The 21,056-nt window shown below is 37.9% G+C and overlaps 2 protein-coding genes across 2 annotated transcripts in view; one reads left to right on the top strand and one right to left on the bottom strand.

Moving 5' to 3' along the window:
* Positions 1-378: 378 nt before the first annotated feature.
* On the bottom strand, positions 379-10,174 carry LOC113051872 (F-box only protein 3-like). The gene is made up of 11 exons (XM_026216030.1): positions 10,044-10,174; positions 7,787-7,876; positions 7,468-7,631; positions 7,245-7,359; positions 5,691-5,895; positions 4,601-4,646; positions 4,431-4,515; positions 4,212-4,334; positions 2,525-2,640; positions 2,145-2,335; positions 379-2,026 (listed from the first exon to the last, which is right to left on the bottom strand). The coding sequence occupies exons 1-11, from the start codon at positions 10,133-10,135 to the stop codon at positions 1,898-1,900; spliced, it is 1,356 nt and encodes a 451-aa protein (XP_026071815.1). The 5' UTR covers positions 10,136-10,174; the 3' UTR covers positions 379-1,897.
* A 2,215-nt stretch (positions 10,175-12,389) lies between these two features.
* Positions 12,390-21,056, top strand: part of LOC113052407 (synaptotagmin-13-like) — an 8,803-nt gene continuing 136 nt past the window's right edge. The window contains exons 1-6 of the mRNA XM_026216853.1: positions 12,390-12,751; positions 15,157-15,361; positions 16,218-16,355; positions 17,767-18,083; positions 20,423-20,549; positions 20,882-21,052. Coding sequence (XP_026072638.1) covers positions 12,578-12,751; positions 15,157-15,361; positions 16,218-16,355; positions 17,767-18,083; positions 20,423-20,549; positions 20,882-21,052 — 1,132 coding nt within the window. The 5' untranslated portion in view covers positions 12,390-12,577. The remainder of the gene's footprint in view (positions 12,752-15,156; positions 15,362-16,217; positions 16,356-17,766; positions 18,084-20,422; positions 20,550-20,881; positions 21,053-21,056) is intronic.

Genomic DNA, 21,056 nt, shown 5'->3' on the forward strand with positions numbered 1-21,056 from the left:
TACGTTACAGAAATGTAGCATTTTCTCTCTTTCAGAATAGTTGAAATTAATGAGTAAAGAGATGGGAGGAGATGTGGGTCAAAAAAACAAAACGGCTTCACAAAGACACATTAGTCTGACTACAACAAGGCCTCTTCAACTCGTTGCCATGACAACAGAGACGATCGGGGTGGGTTAGGGTTAGGGTCAGAGTAACAAAAATGAGTGAGTTTTGTGTTGTGAGAACAACAGTTGTATTCAGAGATATTCCAGAGCATGAGACAATAGAGCTGAGACTGGCTGGTGAAAAACAGAGCAATGGCCTCTTTGTGCCTCGATAGTAGAAAGCATCCTGGTCACAACAGTAATGTAAACAAATAATGTGATCCTGAAACACGGTATTGATACACCACGACCTGTTTATTTACTCAAAGAAATTATAATAAATCCCTCACACTTACAAAATAAAAAGGAGTAATCTGAGAGGTTCAATAGAGCTAAACGGAGAACATAATAGCAAACGGTTGAAAAATCTCACTGCACGGCATTTTACAAAGATGATAACATAATATCCATTATGATCCAAGATTATAACAATATTCAAACCAAGAATATCAAAATTATACATGTGTCTAGGCAAGCTTAGCTCACATTGCCATTAGGAAGGAAAGGGGAAGAAAATAGCAAAGACATTTTTAAGTCTGCCTAGAATTCATTCTGAGAAACTGAACTGTACAACAAAAACATTTTCTGATCATTTACCTCTTGCACAGGTTTTTTTTTTTAAGGAGATAAAGGTGGAAAGTCAAAATAATGCCATAGACTTCTCATAAAATTATCTTTTGTTATTCACACCAGTCGGTGTAACCTCCAGCCCTTAAGATAATCCGAGCTAAAAAGATCCTTTACAGTACACCAATGTGTCCTGGCTGACCTTTGTGTTTACATCCATCCAGCGTTTCTGAGAACAGGGCAGAAGCACCTCTGAACGGAGAACTAGTGGAGAACTAGTAGCACGTCAAGCTGCTTGCACAGGTTAGCTGTTGTCTGAACCTCAGCCTGCCCCCGAAACCCTCAGTGCAAACCACACAAAAACAAACATATACACACGAGCACATACATGCTACACCATACCTGAGGCCTTGTGGAAGAAATCAATTGAGCCTTTCTGTTAAGTATTCAATATATATATATACAGTATTCCCAATTCAGTGTGTGTACATTTCTGCTAATAGTAGTGTCATCATTTCTACTCGTGCTCTGTAAGTGTAAGTTTTTAAAGGGATAGTTCAGGCAAAAATGTCAATTTTTTTCATTATTAACTCATCCCCATGTCGTCCCGAACCTGTATGACTGTCTTACTTCTCCCAAACATGTCCTGTCAAACATATTTTGAAGAGAAAGTGTTTTGGCCCATAAATCTAAAGGCAGTCGGTCCAACACAACAATGGACTCCACTTTCACTTCATGGACAAAATATACTCATATATTCTTTTGTGTCCCACAGGAGACTGAAAGACATACAGGTTTGGAACAACGTGAGGGTGAGTAAACTCTAATTATCAGTTCTGGCTGAAACAGTCCTTCGGGTAAGTTTAGTCAGGTAATTGTGAAACCCAGGCAAAACGAGCCAATCTCACAGAAATTCAATAAACTCTCTCACTCAATCACAAACCACACTTGCATACTCAAACTCACGTACAAAAATCTCACACGTCCACAGACGTGCACACGCACAGATATGCCACAACCAGACCCATGGCCACAGAAACTGGAGAAAACGCTCAAGAGGTGACAGGCACAAGAGCGCTGTACAATAAACAATGGATGCCTAAAAGCTCTGTTTGTCCTCCTGCTGTCCCGTTTGTGTGAGTGTGTTGTGCATCAGTATCTGTGGGCGAGGGCATGTAAAAGTGCATCAGACAAGCCGAGGGCAGCGTCCTCCTGGGTCAGCCATGTTCATGCCACGCATCTCTCCACGCTCGTAGTCATCTGTGTCTGATGAGTTCTCATCATTATAAGGAGCAGACACCTCACTGACTGAGCTCTAAATGAGAGAGACAAACACAGAGTGAGGGATTTAGAATGACAAATGTACACACATTAGCATTTTGGATATACATTTTTTTCTTGGACATAACACAAAGATATAAATAGCAACTTACCGACCGCACCATTGATTCACGGAAAGGTGGGCACACCATGTGGAAGCGTGGGATTGACACGTCAAACACTTCCTCTTTGTTGTTGAGCCGGTGGAATGTGTAGTGGCCTTCCATGAACTCAGAGGTGGTGGAAAACGTGGTGCAGCTGGCGTACTCGTGAACTTTACCAGGTGTCATCACTGGAAACTCGCCTGCACTCGCATGGACATCATATGCAAAACACAGATGCAGGACATTCTTTAGAAAGTAGAGCAATTGTCACTGTGAATTATATGGACTAAAAGATACTGTCAGAATGTCTCAGCTTGATAACTCAACATATCCGTCACCAACTGCGAACTGTTCTGATTTACTCTAAACTTACAGGGGTATACTCTTACCCACAACACCAGGGCCACGGACCTCCTCCACATTTCCGTTTGCATTTGTGATCTTCCAGTAGCGACTGTCTAGCTGGCATGCATTCTCTGGCAGGGCAGACTTTGCCATCTCAATCCTGATGCAGAAGATGGCACAGCTCAGAGGTCATAGGTTCAAGCTCAATGTATCGTCATATGTCAAGTCTTAGTACAGCTGTGTTGCATTACAGCAAGTTACAACAGAAAGCAGCTTGATCATTTTAGTAAGAACCTTGTTTATGAATCAAGCACTGGGATGATCTCTACCTATTGGAAAGACACTGGGAAATAGAGGAAGCATGCCACAGGGGTATGCAATATGTCTAATCTACGATAATAATGGAATTATTTATTCAACAATGTGCAAGATGAGATTGAGTATGTCACTCATTTTGCAGAAATCAAACCAAACTTGCCTTGAGAGCATGCTTCCACTATGTGATATTTATTTGTGAGTTTTTGTCTTGTATACCAAAAGATATAGTTAAGCAATATCACATGAGCAACAGTGCTGTTGTCTACCAAATTAAAGCACAATTTCAAATGTTATAATGAGTTTATAAGACAGTGGAACAAACAAGTTAACATTGTGAGTTACAAGATATGATTAAATTGAAACAAGAGCAGAACTTTTGCTTTACAGAGTAACACATATCAGTGCTTTATTATTGAATTAATCGACATTTTGAATGATCAGTTTCAGTAATTCAATAACCAAATGAATCTGCAGTTTGAACAAATCAGTTTAATGAATGATTCAATTACTAAATTAATTAGCCATTTGAACACACCACTTGAATGAATTACTGAACGAATCAACTCATTAAGACAGTGACTTGATTTTTTTTAACCCTTGTGGATTGTTCAAATTCACTACCCTTTCGAGTTGTTCGTGGATGAAAACATCCACTCAATTAAACTGCTGTAAAAATGTATCAGATTCATATTTTTTTCAATTGTTTTTGCATAAATCTGTTAATCAAATTCAGTCCTGATCAAAACTACTAATTATTTTTTTTAAATCCAAGAATTTAACTCTTTAATTGCCAAGTTCATAAATGATGTCACTGATTTGGGGGGAAAAAACACACAAAATGAGTTATTTTCAATATAAAAGTAATTGTGGCTGGATTTTTTTTTTACTTTTTATAACAGTCCTGGGCATGTCAAAGATTAGTAGCAACATTGGCTTTGATGCATTTTTAGTTTTTGTGCAGCATTACATTAAATTTTTTTCTCCCTAATTAGTAATCCCATTGACTTCCATTATAACGGCATTTTTTGATTGCAAAGCCATGACACCATATAATCATGCATTCTTGATTGTTTGTGGTTTTCCCTTTTGGGAAGAGGTAAATTTATTTATTTTTACAGTTGATCACTAGGTGGGACCATTAACCCTTTAGATAGGCCTGTGCAAATAAGGCTTAGTTTCTGGCTTGTATATGGAGTTATATGGAGTATAACAGCAAATTATAGTGTTTGTGTGTGTGTGAGATTCTTGATTGTTGGTGGTTTTCCCTGTTGGGAAGAGGTAACATTTGTTATTTTTACAGTTGATCACTAGGTGGGACCATTAACCCTTTGGATAGGCCTGTGCAAAAAAGGCTTAGTTTCTGGCTTGTATATGAAGCTTTTGTTTTTACATGGATGTGGATCTATGCAGTACCTGATTCTATAGGTGAAGAAAAAGTGTGGCGGATGGACTGAACTGAGCTCTGGCAGGAAGGAGGTAGAGACTGACACTGTGATGTCACCAGTGGTTGCCACGCAGCGCTTGTCATGAACATACCTGAACAAACATAAAGGGGATCAACTTTAATGAGGGATTTGTATTTTCAAATGCTGATATGCATTACTAAGTGTAAGACAATTAAAGATGGACCACCTGAAGATCTGGTCCCGAATGATGGGGTATTCTCCTGTTACAACATTGTCAACAAAGGAAGTGAACCACTCAGTAAAGTTGGGACCTGAAAAAAGAAAAGAGGGGAGAGAAGGGTTCATATGATGTGATAAAACGGCATTGCATTAATGGAGCCTTTTGCACTTTGTTACCCGTAATGAACATGTCAATCGCAGAGGGATCTTGTGCCAGTTGATCCTGTGAAGAAAAGATATAAGAGATAGCAAGAACGGCTATAATACACAAGAAGACAAGAGCACCTCCTACTGGTCAGAGTTCCTCTATTGTATTTAGTGCTGGAGAACTGTATGAACCTGATGCAGTAAATGGCTTCACCTCCTGTCGGCTACAATGCAGTTGGGATTGGGAAGCCTTTTAAAGGAGTAGGTCACCCAAAAATGAAATTTGTTGAAAATGTACTCCTGCCTTCAGGCCATCCAAGTAGATGAATTTGTTTCCTCATCAGAACAGATTTGGAGGAATTTAGCATCACTCTTTAGCATAATTTCCTCACCAAAAGATTCTCTGCAGTCAATGTGTGCCCTCAGAATGAGAGACCAAACAGCTGATATAAACGTCACAAAATTCCACAAGTAATCCACTCAAAAAATAAATGCGTTTGTAAAAAACAAATCCATAACCATTGCTTCTGGTCCATAATCAATAATAATACCAGTGGGAAAAAAAATAATAATTGTTTTGAACCATTTTGGACTTTTAAGCGGTGCTTGATCTGTGAATATTTCTCTCCTGATTCAGATGCGAAAACTTTTTTTGCTGGAGAAACCCCGTATTACAAATGGGGCTCATATTTTGATGAAGCAACGGTTTAAAGTTAAAAATGTCTTGATGGGTTTATTACAAACACAAGATTTTCAGTTCACATGACATTAACTGATGGACCTCTGTGATTATTGCAGTGTTTTTAACATCGGTTTAAACTCTCATTCTGATGGCACCCATTAACTGCAGACTCATTGATGAGCAAGTGGATATAATGCCCATTCTGATGAGGAAACAAATTCATCTACATCATAGATGACCTGAGGGTGAGAAACTGTTCAGCAAATTTTCATTTTTGGGTAAACTATGTCTATAACATTTACTATCTAGCCTCCAGCTACTATGAAACCTGCTTCCTGTGGTTTGCATCAGATTCACTTTTCATAACAGTTCGTCAGCCCTAGATGAATGCATGTTTATACATGGTAGACTGTTGTGGTCTGAGCGTGGTGATCTAACCGGGCACTGATAGAAGATTTCACTGCGTGTTCGTCCCTCTGTGCTCTCCAAGGCCATGTACTGGCTGAGGCCAGTGTGGAAGCAAAATGTGAGTGGAAGACACTGCCGCATCCCCTTCCTCTGCTGAAATCCCCCCGCTGCGGTCTCAATATCCAACAGGTCCTCTGAGCGATAGTGATTGGACAGAGCCATGCTGCCCATCAGCCTGTGGAGGGGAGGCAGTGCAAAGATCACTTATCATCATGTGAAAGCTTGATTGCCATTTTACAGGTTATCTGCAGGATTTCTAAGCTTAAATTTAAGACTTTTAAATAACTAAATGTCTAATGATAACATATTAAACTATAAAAAAAACAAAACATGATTTACAGTTCAGATACAACATTTTCTCATTTAAGAAAGACGTCTCCTTATGCTTTCACGGTACTTTGATGTCATACACCAATCGGTCTGCGCAGCGCCTCTTCAAGCCGAAGACACATATTGATAAAACTAAATATTATGATATTGAAAATTATATTGAACTCCGGTGTGAGGAGCACATTGGTGGATCTTCATTTGATCCAACTTGTGTGATTCTGGAATGTCCTATTTGCTATCGTGTGTGTGTGTGTGTGTGTATATATATATATATACACACACACACACACACACACACACACGATAGCAAATAGGACATTCCATATATATATATAATCTGGGGCCTGTTTCAATAAGGAGGTTCAACCAACTCTAAGTTGACCTAGCCTCAGATGGAAACTTTGAGTTTTCGGGTTCAGAACTGCTGTATTTAGCGCATGCACCATGACTATGAAAAGCCATGATCAATGGAGCTCTGAAATTATGATTCACCATGGCAAAAGCACCCAACAAAAAGACGTCCGCATACTTCCGAGTCAATAGGTAATTTAATTCTTAATCACTGTTATAATAACAAAAGGTAATGGGTGTCAGAACTGTAAATTATTGAAGTTATATTAATTTTCATGGTATCCTACAGCCAAAAGAAAAGAAGAAAAGAAAAAAGCAGCTAAAGATGAAATATAAAAACATAATTCAATCAAGGTAAAGCTTGAAGCGATAAAGGTTCATGAGTGTATACATGACTTCACATTTACATTCAGTGTCTATTTCAGTGCGCAGCACCACTTTCCACAGTCTAATGCTCTTCTCACATATTAAGTGTTCTCTAATCCATTTAATCCTTCAAATTTATGTAATTTCATTTACTCTAATTTATTATTTAGAGTAAATTAAATGAACATTTGACGTCTACTCAGCCCACAGCAAGGACAGAAAAAAAATGATCAAGAACAGATGAAGAGGAGATGGTCAAGAGCACCTCATTTGTGGGTATTGAAAGTGGAAGAGAGCACTGTTCATTCACTCCCCCCACCTACAACTCCTGCCAGTACTGGGACTCGAACCTGTGACCTACAGGTTACAAGTCTGACTCTCTAACCATTAGGCCACAAATAAGTTACAAGCATTTAAATAAATACTTTCTTTTTCTAAAGTAGAAGAAAGGATCAAGGATATTATCAGAAGTCTTACCCAGGGACCACAAGTTTCTGTCCATTGTGTATCCTATAGGAGCAACGGTAGTCATTAGGGAGTTTGCAGCCAATCTGGACCTCAATAGTGTCTAGCTCTTCCTCCCTCACACCCTCTTCAGAGAAAAGGAAGCAAAACCTTTAGTGGACAACTCTCACGAGATAAAATAAAAAAACACCCATAGGTTTTCAAAATATGGCTGGATGAGTAAGTGTGGACGGACCTTTAAGTGAAGCTATCATTCGTGGACATTTCTGATTCAGGTAGTTCTTCAGATCATCCCAGGCTTTCTTGAGAGTGCCGTAATAGTCAATATAACGGCCCAGATCAGCATAATACTCCCGAAACAGCTCCTTCCATGCCAGGCCTCTGTGGCTTTTGTCTGCCCTGAAAAGGGAAGAAAAAAAATCATTTGTCATCAACAATATATTTTCATTACAGCAAATCAAGAAATGTAACCAAAAAAAAAAAGGATTAAGACAGAAAAACGCACATGCCATGAATAAATCAAAAGCTTCTGAGGGCATGAGGAGTGAGCTTACTCTGTAAGGAGCCAGTGCTTCTGACAAAGTCTCTTCCACAGAGGGTTATGGCCTGTCAGCTCATTGAGTCGACGACTTACAAAACTGCAGCTGAGAAAAGAACAAACCAGATCAACGCAAACACTTTTGACAACTTGAGTTGTTAAAAAAAAGGTGACCTTATTCAATGCTTAATCTATTAAAACATCCTTGGTCAACCTTCACGAGAGAATTTTTACATAATTCGGTACAAAGTGTAATTGTGACCAACTTTTGATGATGTCTAATTACATATGAAGAAAAACACAACTAAAATTAACTTGGAGGCTTTTAACTGTTGAATAAATAACAAATCTATTTTTTTTTTCTCAAAAAAGTTTGGTAATGACAGCTATTCTCAAACCATTATGGAAGAATAAATGAATCAGAATTAGCTTAGCAAACACACAAGGAATTTGTTGTGGTTTTTTAGGAGCTCTTTGTACATGTATGTGACATGAAAAAAGAAAGAACGATTAAAAAAAGAATAAAAGAAAAATAATAAATAAATAATAATAATGTGGTAAAATCTGGAACAGAATATTTATGTACAGATTTGTGCATTATTTACTGTACAGATAAAAATATGCATATTCACTGTAAATAAAAATATGCATATGTATCTACCCAATACTTGAAAGAAAGGCAGATGCTGGAAATGGAGATTAAAGAAAACAGGTAATCATTTCTGTGTTCAAAATTTGTAAACCTTTGACTACTTTAAAAGGTCATGAAACACTAAAATGATCATTTGTGGTCATTTGAAAAGTGCCCTTTTTTTTTTTTTTTTTTGAGTTAATTCGTTCTTCCAGTCTAAAAAGCTAAGTTGAACTAATGTCGTGAAGTGATGTATATGTCTCAACTGAGAGTGGTGACTGGCTGCTGTGGCTGGAGAGTAAGAACAGCTTTCTTCCACCTCAGAAAAATTGCTAAGCTGCAAAACATGTTATCTGTTTCTGACACAGAAAGCTAGTTCATGCATTTATGACCTCTCTGCTAGATTACTGTGATGCACTACTAGCCCCAATTTTATCATCTCTACACACTGGTTACCCATTGAGTTCCATATTGATTTCAAAATATTGCTACAATCGATATGCACAGCTGCAAAATTCTCTATATTGTAATCATTCTGATCACACTTGGCTCAGAATGAGGTGGAGGTGGCACCCTCCTGATCATGTGCACACTGGCTGAAACAAGCACTTTTTACACACAACGTATTTTAGGGTGATATAATAATTATATGATTGAAAAAAATGAAAATTATAAAGTAGCATTTCACAAAAACAAAGCTGTTGAAGATTAAATTAAATAATGCGCATATATTTCATCATATCTTGGTCAAACGAAACGTGCAAAATAAGGACTGATAGAGTGGTACACATGATCATGAACGCGATGACACGAACGATTATTGTGATACACGGCAAACAATAACATTAGACCCAAAATACAAAGAAGAGTGGACAAAAAAGGAACCATGTCTTTATTCTTTTTGTGTTAAATTGATGTCATTTTTTGAAACACTGTAGTGCTGGTCAATGTAGTGAAAATATTAGAGACCTTTTAAATGTCCTTTATTTTACTACACCATACTCTGCAAAGTTATATTGCGGATTTGTTTACATTTAAAAAAAAAAAAAGTTAATTTAAACGTATTTGACTTGTTCATGTTTTAGTAGTCTCTAATGATAAGATTTTATTTTAGTTCTGTCTGTGTTTTATTTGTTGTTTACTCCCCTCTTCCCAGCCTCTACACCCCCATTTTTTATTTCAAATCTGAGGTGTGGATGACCAGTGTTAAAACAGGGGAGGTTCATGGCACTTTAAAATTTACTATGGGTAGGAGACCTTGAGTGCAACGTAATTCACTTTGGATAAAAGTATCTACCAAACGTAGATGTATGCAAGTTATTTTTTAACCTGATGACAAGAAGTAAAGCTTCTGTCATTACAGTAGCTCATGCATTATGTCTTCAAACATAAGATTCATGAGATGATCTGGTGTAAAGTTACAGTTATCAGATGCGTGGCTTTTCATAGTGACTGAAAACCAACATTATCGCCGTATTATCGCATTTGTCTATCAGCAGAACCTGCCTAAGTAACATCATAAACTATGCTGTTAGCATTGCCAGCTAACGTTTACTGTACAGCTCTTCAAGCTCATTCGAGAAACAAACCAGCATGTTTATTATCGCACGGACTGACAGAAAGGCTCAAGTTGAATGTCTACCTTATCAGATCTCGGAAGTCCAGAAATGACAGCACCAGCAGTAAGGGATCAGACGGTAAGTTATCCAGGCTGAGCGCTATGGACGTTGCCATGTTTTTAGCGACTGCAGAACCGAAACCCCGCCCCTTCACTGCGATGACAAGAGGGCGTGTCCGCACGCTGCTCTGTTATCAAATATAGTGCACACGTCGCCGCGCTAACATTCACCAAATTTAAAGGTTCTGTTTTCGATTTCCCTCTTTTTTTTGCGATACAACATATATACAGGTGCATTTAAATAAATTGGAATGTTGTGGTAAATGTAATTTATTTCAGTAATTCCACTAAAATTGTGAAACTCGTGAATTCAAAAAATTCAATGCACACAGAATGAAGTAGTTTAAGTCTTTGGTTCTTTTAATCGTGATGATTTTGGCTTACATTTAACAAAAATCAACCAATTCACTATATCAACTAATTAGAATAATTCATAAGACCCAAAAAAAAAACATTTTTAGTGAATTGTTGGCCTTATGGGAAGTATGTTTATTTACTGTAGATGTACTCAATACTTGGTAGGGGCTCCTTCTGCTTTAATTACTGCCTCACTTCGGCTTGACATGGAGGTGATCAGTTTGTGGCGCTGCTGAGGTGGTCTAAAAGCTCAGGTTTCTTTGACAGTAGACTTCAGCTCATCTGCATTTTTTGGTCTCTTGTTTCTCATTTTCCTCTTAACAATACCCCAGAGATCCTCTATGAGGTTTAGGTCTGGTGAGTTTGCTGACCAGTCAAGCACACCAACATCATGGTCATCTAACCAACGTTTGGTGCTTTAGGCAAAGAGAAATGAAATACAAAACTTGCTCTCATCTGAAAAGAGGACTTTGGACCACTGGGCAATAGTCCAGTTCTTCTTCTTAGCCCAGGTAAGACGCCTTTGACGTTGTCTGTGGTTCAGGGGTGGCTTAACAAGAGGAATATGACAACTGTAGCCATTTGTGTTGTGTCTCTTGACCCCAGCCTCAGGCCATTCCTTGTGAAGTTCACTTAAATTCTTGAATCGTTTTTTTTTTTTTGCTTGACACTCCTCATAAGGCTGTGATTCTCTCTGTTGGTGCTTCTTTTCCTTCCACACTTTTGAAGGCTCAGGAAACCTTTGCAGGTGTTGTGAGTTCATCAGTTGATTGGCATTTCACCATATTCTAATTGGTTTAGATATTAATCTTTTGTTAATTGGTGGGGACTACACTACACTCGCTGTATTCAGAAGCCATGTTGCTAATTTGTGAAACATTGCTAGAGTTGTTCAACTACAAGCGATAACGGAACTGAATTCAGTCCTGGTATTTTTAACGGAACCTCTTCTTAATAAGGACCCACAGAATACATACAGCCATAGAATGAGATATATGGCCTTTAAATAATAGCAAGGGTTGTAAGTATTATATAGTACAACTTTGACATTTATTCAGGTAATGTATTAGGCTGAAATGCTTTGTTTATCACCTCAAGATGGCGTCATAGATCCATGTTCTTTCTGCCGTTCTCAAGGTCAAAGCGAACAAACATTACCGCTTCATGTCTTTGAATCAAAGACAGATCCACCTTTTTAAAGAAATGAATTCCGAACCTTAAATATATTATCAAAACAGTATATTAAAAAAATCTTAATCTCACTTTTATACCTTTAGGCATCAGTTCTAATTTGTTCTTGTGAAAGCATCAGTCAAAAGTTGTATTGTGTTATTAAGACACACACACACACACACACACACAAAAAAAATAATAATAATGTGAGATTCGTTTATTTTATATATATAGCAAATAGAGCAAAACCACATGATAATATAGGCCTATCAGAAATGTAAATTTAATCAGCATGAACATTATTATTATTAAATTTATAAAACCAAACCCTATAATGCCTTTAATGTTGTTTAACTTTTAACTCCAACAGCAATGCATGCATCATGGTGTTAGCAAAGGCAAAGTCATGGATTCTCAGCATGAACTGATGAATTGCAATGTATAATGGATAGAAAATATATGCCATGCATAAATAAATTAATGACACCCTTCAAACCTAATTATTTCAAGAATCTTTACTGTGAGTGTATATATAAAGCTCTGCTACAACACACCCAGTGTGTGAAGGTGAGTTCATGCAGCTCTGACGTAAAGGCTGACGTACAGCCACTTTGGTGAAGAAGGGGGTGGGCTGCCGTGACAGACTTCTCCTTATTGAGGAGGAGTTGCCAGCCATCCAAACCCCTCCCCTTTGATTACCTCGCTTCTGTCTATGCCTGTCTCTCATTCCTACTCTCTCTCCCTTTTGCTCTGTCTGCCAGGCTGAGTTGGTTTCAGACACAAACACACACACACACACATACACGTGCCACTCTGTCTCTAGCAGCTCTCCACTCATCTGCTCTCTCCTCCTCCTTCTCCTCACTCACCATGGAGTCACATCACTAAAGAGTGGATTATCCCCTGTTTTTCCTCTTCTCTCCTCTTCACTTGATTCGGTGTGTTTGGGTGTCTGTTTCAAGGTGGGAATGCTCGTGTCAGCGACAGCGCTGTTGGGGGCTACGCTGGGAACCGTGTCTGGACTGTTGACGCTGTGTGGTCTCTCGCTGCTGTGCAAGAGCTGCAAAAAGGGGAAACTTGAAAGAGGGGACGAGGCAGACCCAGAGAAAGCCAAACCCAGTATCCTGCATACTCTGACACAGGTAAGACCAATACTCCCTCACACACAGCCATGGACCAGCAACCAGATCTGATTTTAAATACAGACACAGAACAGCTTATAAAACAACAAACAGATATGAGAACAAAGACTGGGATCTGCCACGAGTGAAATGTTCTGACCTGAGAGGAAGGAGGGAAGTGGCACTTACATAACACAGGTTAGCACACTGAGGCAGAAACAATGATGCTGTACTAAAAATGATTTATTTGCATGTTTTTGAAAAGTCTTTGGTAGATGACTGTGTCATTATTGAATAATCTACATGCCTAATTATAATGTAATATAATGTACTTACAATTTGTGTTCTGCTCTATGATTATATAGTTAATACATTGTAAATCAAATGTAATGGCTGCGAAAGGTAATGCAGTGTAGCTGTCTACATATCACCTTATTTTAAATTGCTGCTGTTACTAGTGCGTGGTGTTGTAGGGGCAGAAAAGCCAACACATTCTTATGACAATATTTTGGCAAACTGGTGGCTAATTCGTATGAATTTGTATGGTCTCATTCATAGGTTTTTATATAATTTGCTCCCTCTCCAGTGACCATTATGTTTAGGATTGGGCCTTCATGCTTACTTTTTTCCTAAAAACTATATGTTTATCATATGAATTCAAACGAAACCGCCGTTTTGAACTAATTCAAAGAACATTGAGTTCATCCAGTAACAGGCTTAACAAGTTAAGAATGGTGAGGGACAAGTGTGACCAGAGTACTTTTATTAGAGATAATTAGTTTAGAAATGATTTTTCTGTCTGTGAACTTAAAAACATAGACGAACATGCTCTTGGACACACACTCTCACACTGATGTTGTTCAGCATCTGCTGAGCTTTCCCTGAAACAGTCCTGAAACTGAGTCACGACTCACATAGCCGCGCGCACACACACACACACACAATTGTTCTTCTTTCTCTTTTTTTTTAAGTTGTTTTTCTCATGGGAGCCATTGGCTGGTGCTCATAATGTACAAAATTTCAGATTTGTTCCTTTTGAGGACATTTGGTCATCATGATGTTGGCAAAAACTGACCCCTCCCCACACACTTCCTATAATACCATAATATGTGTGTGGCTGTATGCTGAAGGAAAAGTAAGTAAAAAAAAGTGACACTAGATCTATAGGGACATTTATCCATTGTTCTAGAGCCCTTTGAAATGTTCTTCTTTTTTTCCCACAATTGCTTCCCCCTTTTAATGCATATAGATTCAAAGCATCATTACAGAATATGAATGCTGAAATCACCACGAGCATCACGCATGCTTACAGTATGTGTATAGTACATGAAACTGGGCTATTTAAAATAATGAGACACGCAGAACATACAGGCACATTAAAATAGTAGTCTTTTTGTGGTTTAATATTCACAGACACTTGTCCATATCACAATGTGATTAAGTGCACAACACTGCCATTTCATTTATAGATCCAAATTTTACCAAAATCTGTGACATTCTGGGTTACACAGTAAATTACATTTTTATGACTTGAATCTGCGAAATCAACAATCCCTCCAATCATTCTCTCCGTTTATGAAAGAGATGGTGCTGATTGTGAGTGTTCATTTCCCTCTTAAATCTTTCAGCCTCTTTTGATATGCCCAATTAAAATGTAATCTGAGGCAGACATGAGCAAAAACTGATTATAGTTCATTTGCTGATGTTGTCTAAAAAGCACCAGAGTGAAGACAGAGCTGTGTGTTACTGGCCTGTCTGTATCTAGAGGATTGTATGTGCATGTGTATCAGTATATATATTTAGAGATAAGGTCAGTCTCATATCTGTTTCATTGCACCCGTATTTATTAATAATGAAGATGAGTTTGGAGGAAGATGAGAGGTGTATAAGAATATCCTCTCTCGCTCCTTTCTCTGTGCGCTCTATTTCAGCACGATAACTGCCCACCTGGGGGAAATGGAGTGTTCTGGTATTGATTTTTTCATTCATGCTTTCCTGTTTTATTCAGACACTACACATCAAAACCTCAATGAGACATTAAATTCAGTCATCAGAAAGCCCCTTAGTGGAATGCCCCTGTCTCAAGTGAAGCCAAGCTTTCTAAAATCAGTGCTGAGTATGTCTGTGTAAGCTTTGAAGGAATGGAAATGATTCATTCATACTGAGACTGTATTCATTTTTTATATTCCTTTTGGTTGATTAGGATTAGTCTTTGGTTAAGATCAAGTATTACTGGAATGGTATTACTTGGCATAATCAATGTGTTCTGAATATTCCATCATCATTTTTAAGAACTTTGTGTGCAGAACACCTAATAGTTTGAGTGGAGTAACCTACTACTTTTGTTTTACCTATCTATTCTCAAACCAATCATATTATTCCATAATTTTTATTTTCTCTTTCTTATTTATGTACATATCACTTAGTTCAGTGTGCAGAAGTCCACAAAGCCCATCCAGCCTCAAGCATCTTTGAAGTTTCCTGAAATCTACTGCCCCAAACCTTGTGTCACTTCTCAAGAGGTAATAAACTACAAAGAACATGGAGCTGCCAATGACACGTCTGCTGCCGCGCTCGACACCTGTAACCAGGCAACCGATCGCGAGGACGTCTTCTCCCTCCCACGGCAGGGTAAGGATATGACAGCTAAAATCGAATGGAACTCAGTGGGGGAGGCTCTTTTCGTGTGTGTGTGTGTGTGTGTGTGTGTGTGTGCGGCTTCCTTATGCATTCCAGACCACTTGGAGCTTGGAAAATTGGAACCAACTTGGAAATTACAATTTCAGCCATTAAACACCATTAGCATATTAGACACGAAATGGCATTTGCTGTTGCAGCTGTGGCCCAGAGGCAATTGTCAACCTCTCATATTAAAGCAGTGAAACCTGCTACTATAATTATGCCCGGTGGTTGACATACATTGATCTGACTCATAGCTCACAGCTTCTATCATGTCAAGTAAAGGTTGCACACAATATAATCATTCATGTTCAAGACCTTCCTTTCTGAGCAAGGTTTGACGTTTATCCACCCACTAGTAGATGCAGAGCAAGAAAGATAAGAAGTGCTACCTTTTTGAAGAATTCAACAGCACGTGTTTTTCTTCAATGTCATGCTGTGTCAGCTGAGAGTCACACTAACAGAGCGATGGCATGTGATGGGTTACATAGGAATATTTTGTATGCATTATTGTTGCTTACATTGTGCATTTTTGATATTGCATGTCTTCGAGCAGCACTCATGAATGAATGAATACTGAATGAATCAATGTTATTGACTGAATCGGTTATGTAAGTGATTCCATGACTCACTTTAAAAAGACAGTAACTTGTCGCCATGAAACAGTGAAAAGTCCCAGGAGAACCAGAACTAACTAGTATGTAATGTTTTTTTGGTCCTAGAGAATACATTGGTTTTAAATGAGAAAGTTTGCTCCTAAAATTTAACCAGAGCTGAATCTCCTTTATATTTATTTTCTTCATATTAGCTTCCGCAGATGAAACGCCCTGCACATCTGAGCAAACTGGTGCCATGACGAAAAGTAGCTCTATCCTATATCCTAAACTACATTTCTCCATCAGCCTGCACAAAGAAAATGGAGAGCTACACATCAGCATTGTAGAAGGTAACACACATTCATCTACTCTGATGTTTCTAGAAAGGAAGTGGGGCACTTGTGAATTGCAGGTGAATCTCAGACTGTGTTGTGTAGCATCCTTTTGGTGATAATTTACCAACAGGTGTTTCAAAGGATACATACAATCTGGATTCCTGTGGAAATGCTGTCATGTTATAAGAAGACTCATTAGCAACACTTCACACTGTCTCCAATCACAAATTCAGTTTCATCTTTTCAATCTACAGAAAGGTGTTTACAGACCTAAACACAGAAATGCACAATATAACTTTGAATAAACATTTGCCATTCACTGTTTTACAAGTCAGAAAGTATTTTCAATCAAGTGTACCATCTGAATGATTGTGAAAAAAAGAAGAAATATGCAGTTGCTTTAAAAAAAAAAAAAACTTTTTAAAGTTGGTTTTTATGTTAAACTCCAAAATAAAGATTTGTTACCAATAAAACTATTAAGAGCATAATAAAGTTTCTAAAACTTATACTAAAATTAAAACATAAAATACAAAACTATACGCTATACCATTATATACCATACATAATACTAAAATAACACAAATTTAAGTTATTATGTACTGATCATTTGGCTGCTGCAGCCAAATCATTGATTCTGTAAATTCTGTAAAAATAACAACTGAATCAGATTCTAAATATAGAACACTTTTGATTATCCTTTGGATACTGGATAGAATCATAGTCTTAAGCTAAAAAAAAATGTAGTCTCTGTCAACTCCCAAAATCTGCAGACTGGCTCTGACTTTAGACAGCTCTATTGCAAAACAGGGGGAAATATCTGGGCAAAGGCCTTACAAACACATCAACTCAGACGACAGACATAAACAGTTCTGCACTCAGCTCCAGTGAAGCTGTAGGAGCATTTTTCAGTATGTGCACAGGTCATCTGAAGGTCACATAGCATGAGCAAATATATCTTTAAATCTTATATCTTTAGCCAGGTGTGTTGTGTTTATGGGATAGAGGTGTCACTGTACAATGGTTCTGCTCTGCTTTCAAGGCTGGAACAGAGGGTGGTTTTGATATTCAAAACTCTCTGTGATTAAACCAATGTTTGAGAGAAATAAAAGCCTCTTTCAGGCAGCTTAAAGCCTCTTAATCACAGAATTTCCATTTCAATAGTAGCAGCCGTGATTGATACGCATCATTATCGGTAATGAGAGTAAATCTGCTTTAAACTCAAAACCTCTATTCTGCACATCCCGACAGGAAAAGGGGAGAGGATCAGTCATGCCGGCTGAGATTTAGCAAGGAATGAAAAGTGAGGAGTCAAAAAAAAAAAAACCATTTGGTGCCTCTGCAGCTTGGAGCAGCTTCATGTGGCCCAATTTGTCATCCTGCTCCTTGTTATAATATGACTCATATTCTCTTTTTTTTTTTTTTGCAGCGGAGAATATATCAGTGGAGGCTGGATGTGAGGGATATATATCAGGGTGTGTGAGCGTCTCTGAAGAGCAGAGGCATGCTCAGACAGCCGTCCACAAGCTAGCCGCACATGTGCAGTGGGGAGAGGAGCTGGTGTTTGCTCTCCCCGTGGAGGGCACAGAAGACACAGACAGTCTAGATGGAGAAGTGGCCTTCTCACTTCACTGCTGTGATCGATTCTCCCATAATTCCACTCTGGGCACGATGCGCTTTAAGCTGGCTGATATAAGCATGATGCTGGATGCTGATTGCTGGGTTGACTTACAGCCACCTAAACAGGTGAGGAACATTGCTTAAAATTCATTTGCACATTTTGCACTATTACATTTAGTTGAGTGATGCAGTTAATACAAACTTTGTCAGCTGGTCCTTACTTCATCACTGTGATGATCTTCATCATTATTTCTTCTGGCGTTTACCGTGTGCTGACTGTTTGAATGGAAAAATATTAAATCATTATATACAATTTGTATTCTCAATATAAACACTTCATGTGTGATTAAACAGCTATTTTTACATCCCAGGATGGGGTTTGAGGTATTGTTACACATGAAATCTCTCAAACTCAGTTAAATATGAATTTGAAATAATAAATGTAACTCTTAATAGTGCACAACATTTTCAGCCTACATAATACAAATATGCAAACATTTTATGATTTCTTAGTATTTAAAGATTTATAAACTGTTAGAAAATAGAGAGACGACACAAACCACCACAAATGAACAATGACCCAAATATCAGAACAGAGTGTTCCAGTCTAAGTCATGTAATAAATAGGAATTTAACTTAGTGGATAAAACACACACACTGTATGAGCAATGCCTTGCTATGAATGTTAGAATATGAATAGACCTGTTCCTAAATAAAAGTAGAAACATTATTTGTTATTTTTCTTTATTCCCTCAAGATGTAATAATTGTGATCTTTTGATTGGATCGATGTTTTTCATTGTATGAGAGATATTTATCCCTGACAATTAAGACTTTTTCCGGTTACTTTTATTTTTGTATATCTGTTTGCACCGAACTGTTGTTGTTCTTTTTTGGACCACACTTTTTGATCTAGTTTGTTGTATAAGAAAACTGAACAAAGTAAAAATAAATAAATGAATGAATAAATAAAGACATATTAAAACACAGGCCTGAATAAAATGAAATAAAACTGAAACATAGACCTGAATAAAAAGTAAAAACATATTGAAACATTCTAAACATTAAAAACATATGAAGTACAGCAGTAGGTGATATTCTTCACACACTTTTCACAATAAGAGGTTGTCGTGGTCACAAACTTGGTTCCAGATTAATATTTTAGCGTAGGATGCTGTGTTTATTTGTTCCTCAGTCTCCACAAGTGCAAAGTGCCTCAGACATTTCTTTTGGACATCCCAGAATAGATCTGAGACTTCATCTGAAGATACTGAACTCCCTCCTCACCTTGTTTGTTTTAAATCAATCTCTTGGGTCCCAAGCTATACACACACACACACACATATCTGCGCACGCAGTCCACCCCCACTATTGTGTGATCTGTTGATGATGTCATAGACCTCCAGAGCTAGAGATCTTTATCTGCGTCATCGCACCTCCCAGAGGAGATCCGGTTCTTACAGACACACACACAAAGACATGCCTGGAATTACTAACTACCATTGGACAAGAGAAGAGAGAGACAGAGAGAGAGAGAGAGAGAGAGACAGAGAGAGTCAGAGAGAGAGAGACAGAGAGAGAGAGAGAGAGAGATTTTGTGTCTGTGTGTGTATTTTGAATGTACTATATGTTTCGGTCCAGGCCTGTGATAAAAAGGATGTTGACCTGGGTTATATAAGCATCATTATAAATGTATTATTTGTTCATATAAAACAAAATGTTCACACACTCTTTATCCTTTTGTGCTCTGATTTTTCACATGATTCGTGTATGAATATTCAGGATAGGACTTTGGCTTGTGAATGGCAGACCTTGGACTGTATTATTTCCTGCTTTCTAATTCCATTCTTGCTGCTAGGTTTCTTTGATGAATGTGTATATGGGCAGATATATCTGCATGCATTGAATGTGATTTCAGTTCAAATCCAGACTTGATCAGTTATAATAATATTACGCTAATTTGACTCAATTACAAGAATGTTCATCAAAATAATGATTGCATTACCCTAAAGCTTTCCGTATCATCTGATAAATCCAGTTTATTCCGAGATAATTCAAAAGCACCAGATTATATTTCAGAAAATTTGTGAAAAGAAAATGTCATGTTTTGCTCGTGCAGCTGATTATGTGGGGCGGACTAAAGACAGGGAAGGTTTGGAAAAGGTCATGATGCTAATGAAATCCTATCATTCAGAGTGTTTAATGTGAGGACTGTGCTGACAATCTGACAATTTCAAATCAGCAGATTACCAGAACATTTGCATGAAATGATTCCTTATGCAGTCAAAAGCCAAGTTCATTAACCCTGCAAAGAGACCTTTATGAATATGCAAATACTAAAATCCATATTTATGGGAAGACAGAGTTAAGTATAATATCCTGACACAAAATGGTTTTTTTCAAGTCAATGCTTTTAATAATAATAATAAAAAAATTGACACAAGAAGTAACCCAGTCTGTTTTCAGCAGGAAGTGGCATCATCATCTGGAGAGCTTCTATTGTCACTCAGTTATCTGCCAGCAGCCAATAGACTTGGGGTGGTGGTAATGAAGGCAAGAGGACTACAGTCAGACAAACTGAAAGATAACATAGGTATTTACCCCAACATATGACCATAACGACACTTAAATGAATATGAACATTACAAATCATCCCAAATCAACTATTAGTTACATAACCGTCTGGATTATCTCTGTTCTAAAATGGAAGTGAACTAAAGATTCATCAGCTCAATGCAATGCATTTAACAATAAAATTAAATACACTACCATTTAAAACAGAGGGAATAATAGTTTGTTTTTGATTTTTTGAAAGATGTCTCTTATGCTCACCCAAGGTTCTAAATAAAGTCAGTACATTCATTATTAATGTCAATGTTTTAGGTGTAATAAAGAGAACACTGTACCCTGTATGTTTTCTGATAGATCTATCGGTAAAGCTGACCTTGAAACATCTAAATGCCAAGCTGAAGAAGAAGCAGACGCGGCGAGTGAAGCACAAGATGAATCCGGTCTGGAACGAGATGATGATGTTGGAGCTGCCCAGTGAGTTACTGGCTAAATCCAGCGTTGAATTGGAGGTACTGAACCTGGCCAGTCC

This window comes from Carassius auratus, chromosome 32 (genome assembly GCF_003368295.1).
Source record: "Carassius auratus strain Wakin chromosome 32, ASM336829v1, whole genome shotgun sequence".
In the NCBI taxonomy this organism is placed as follows: Eukaryota; Metazoa; Chordata; class Actinopteri; order Cypriniformes; family Cyprinidae; genus Carassius; species Carassius auratus.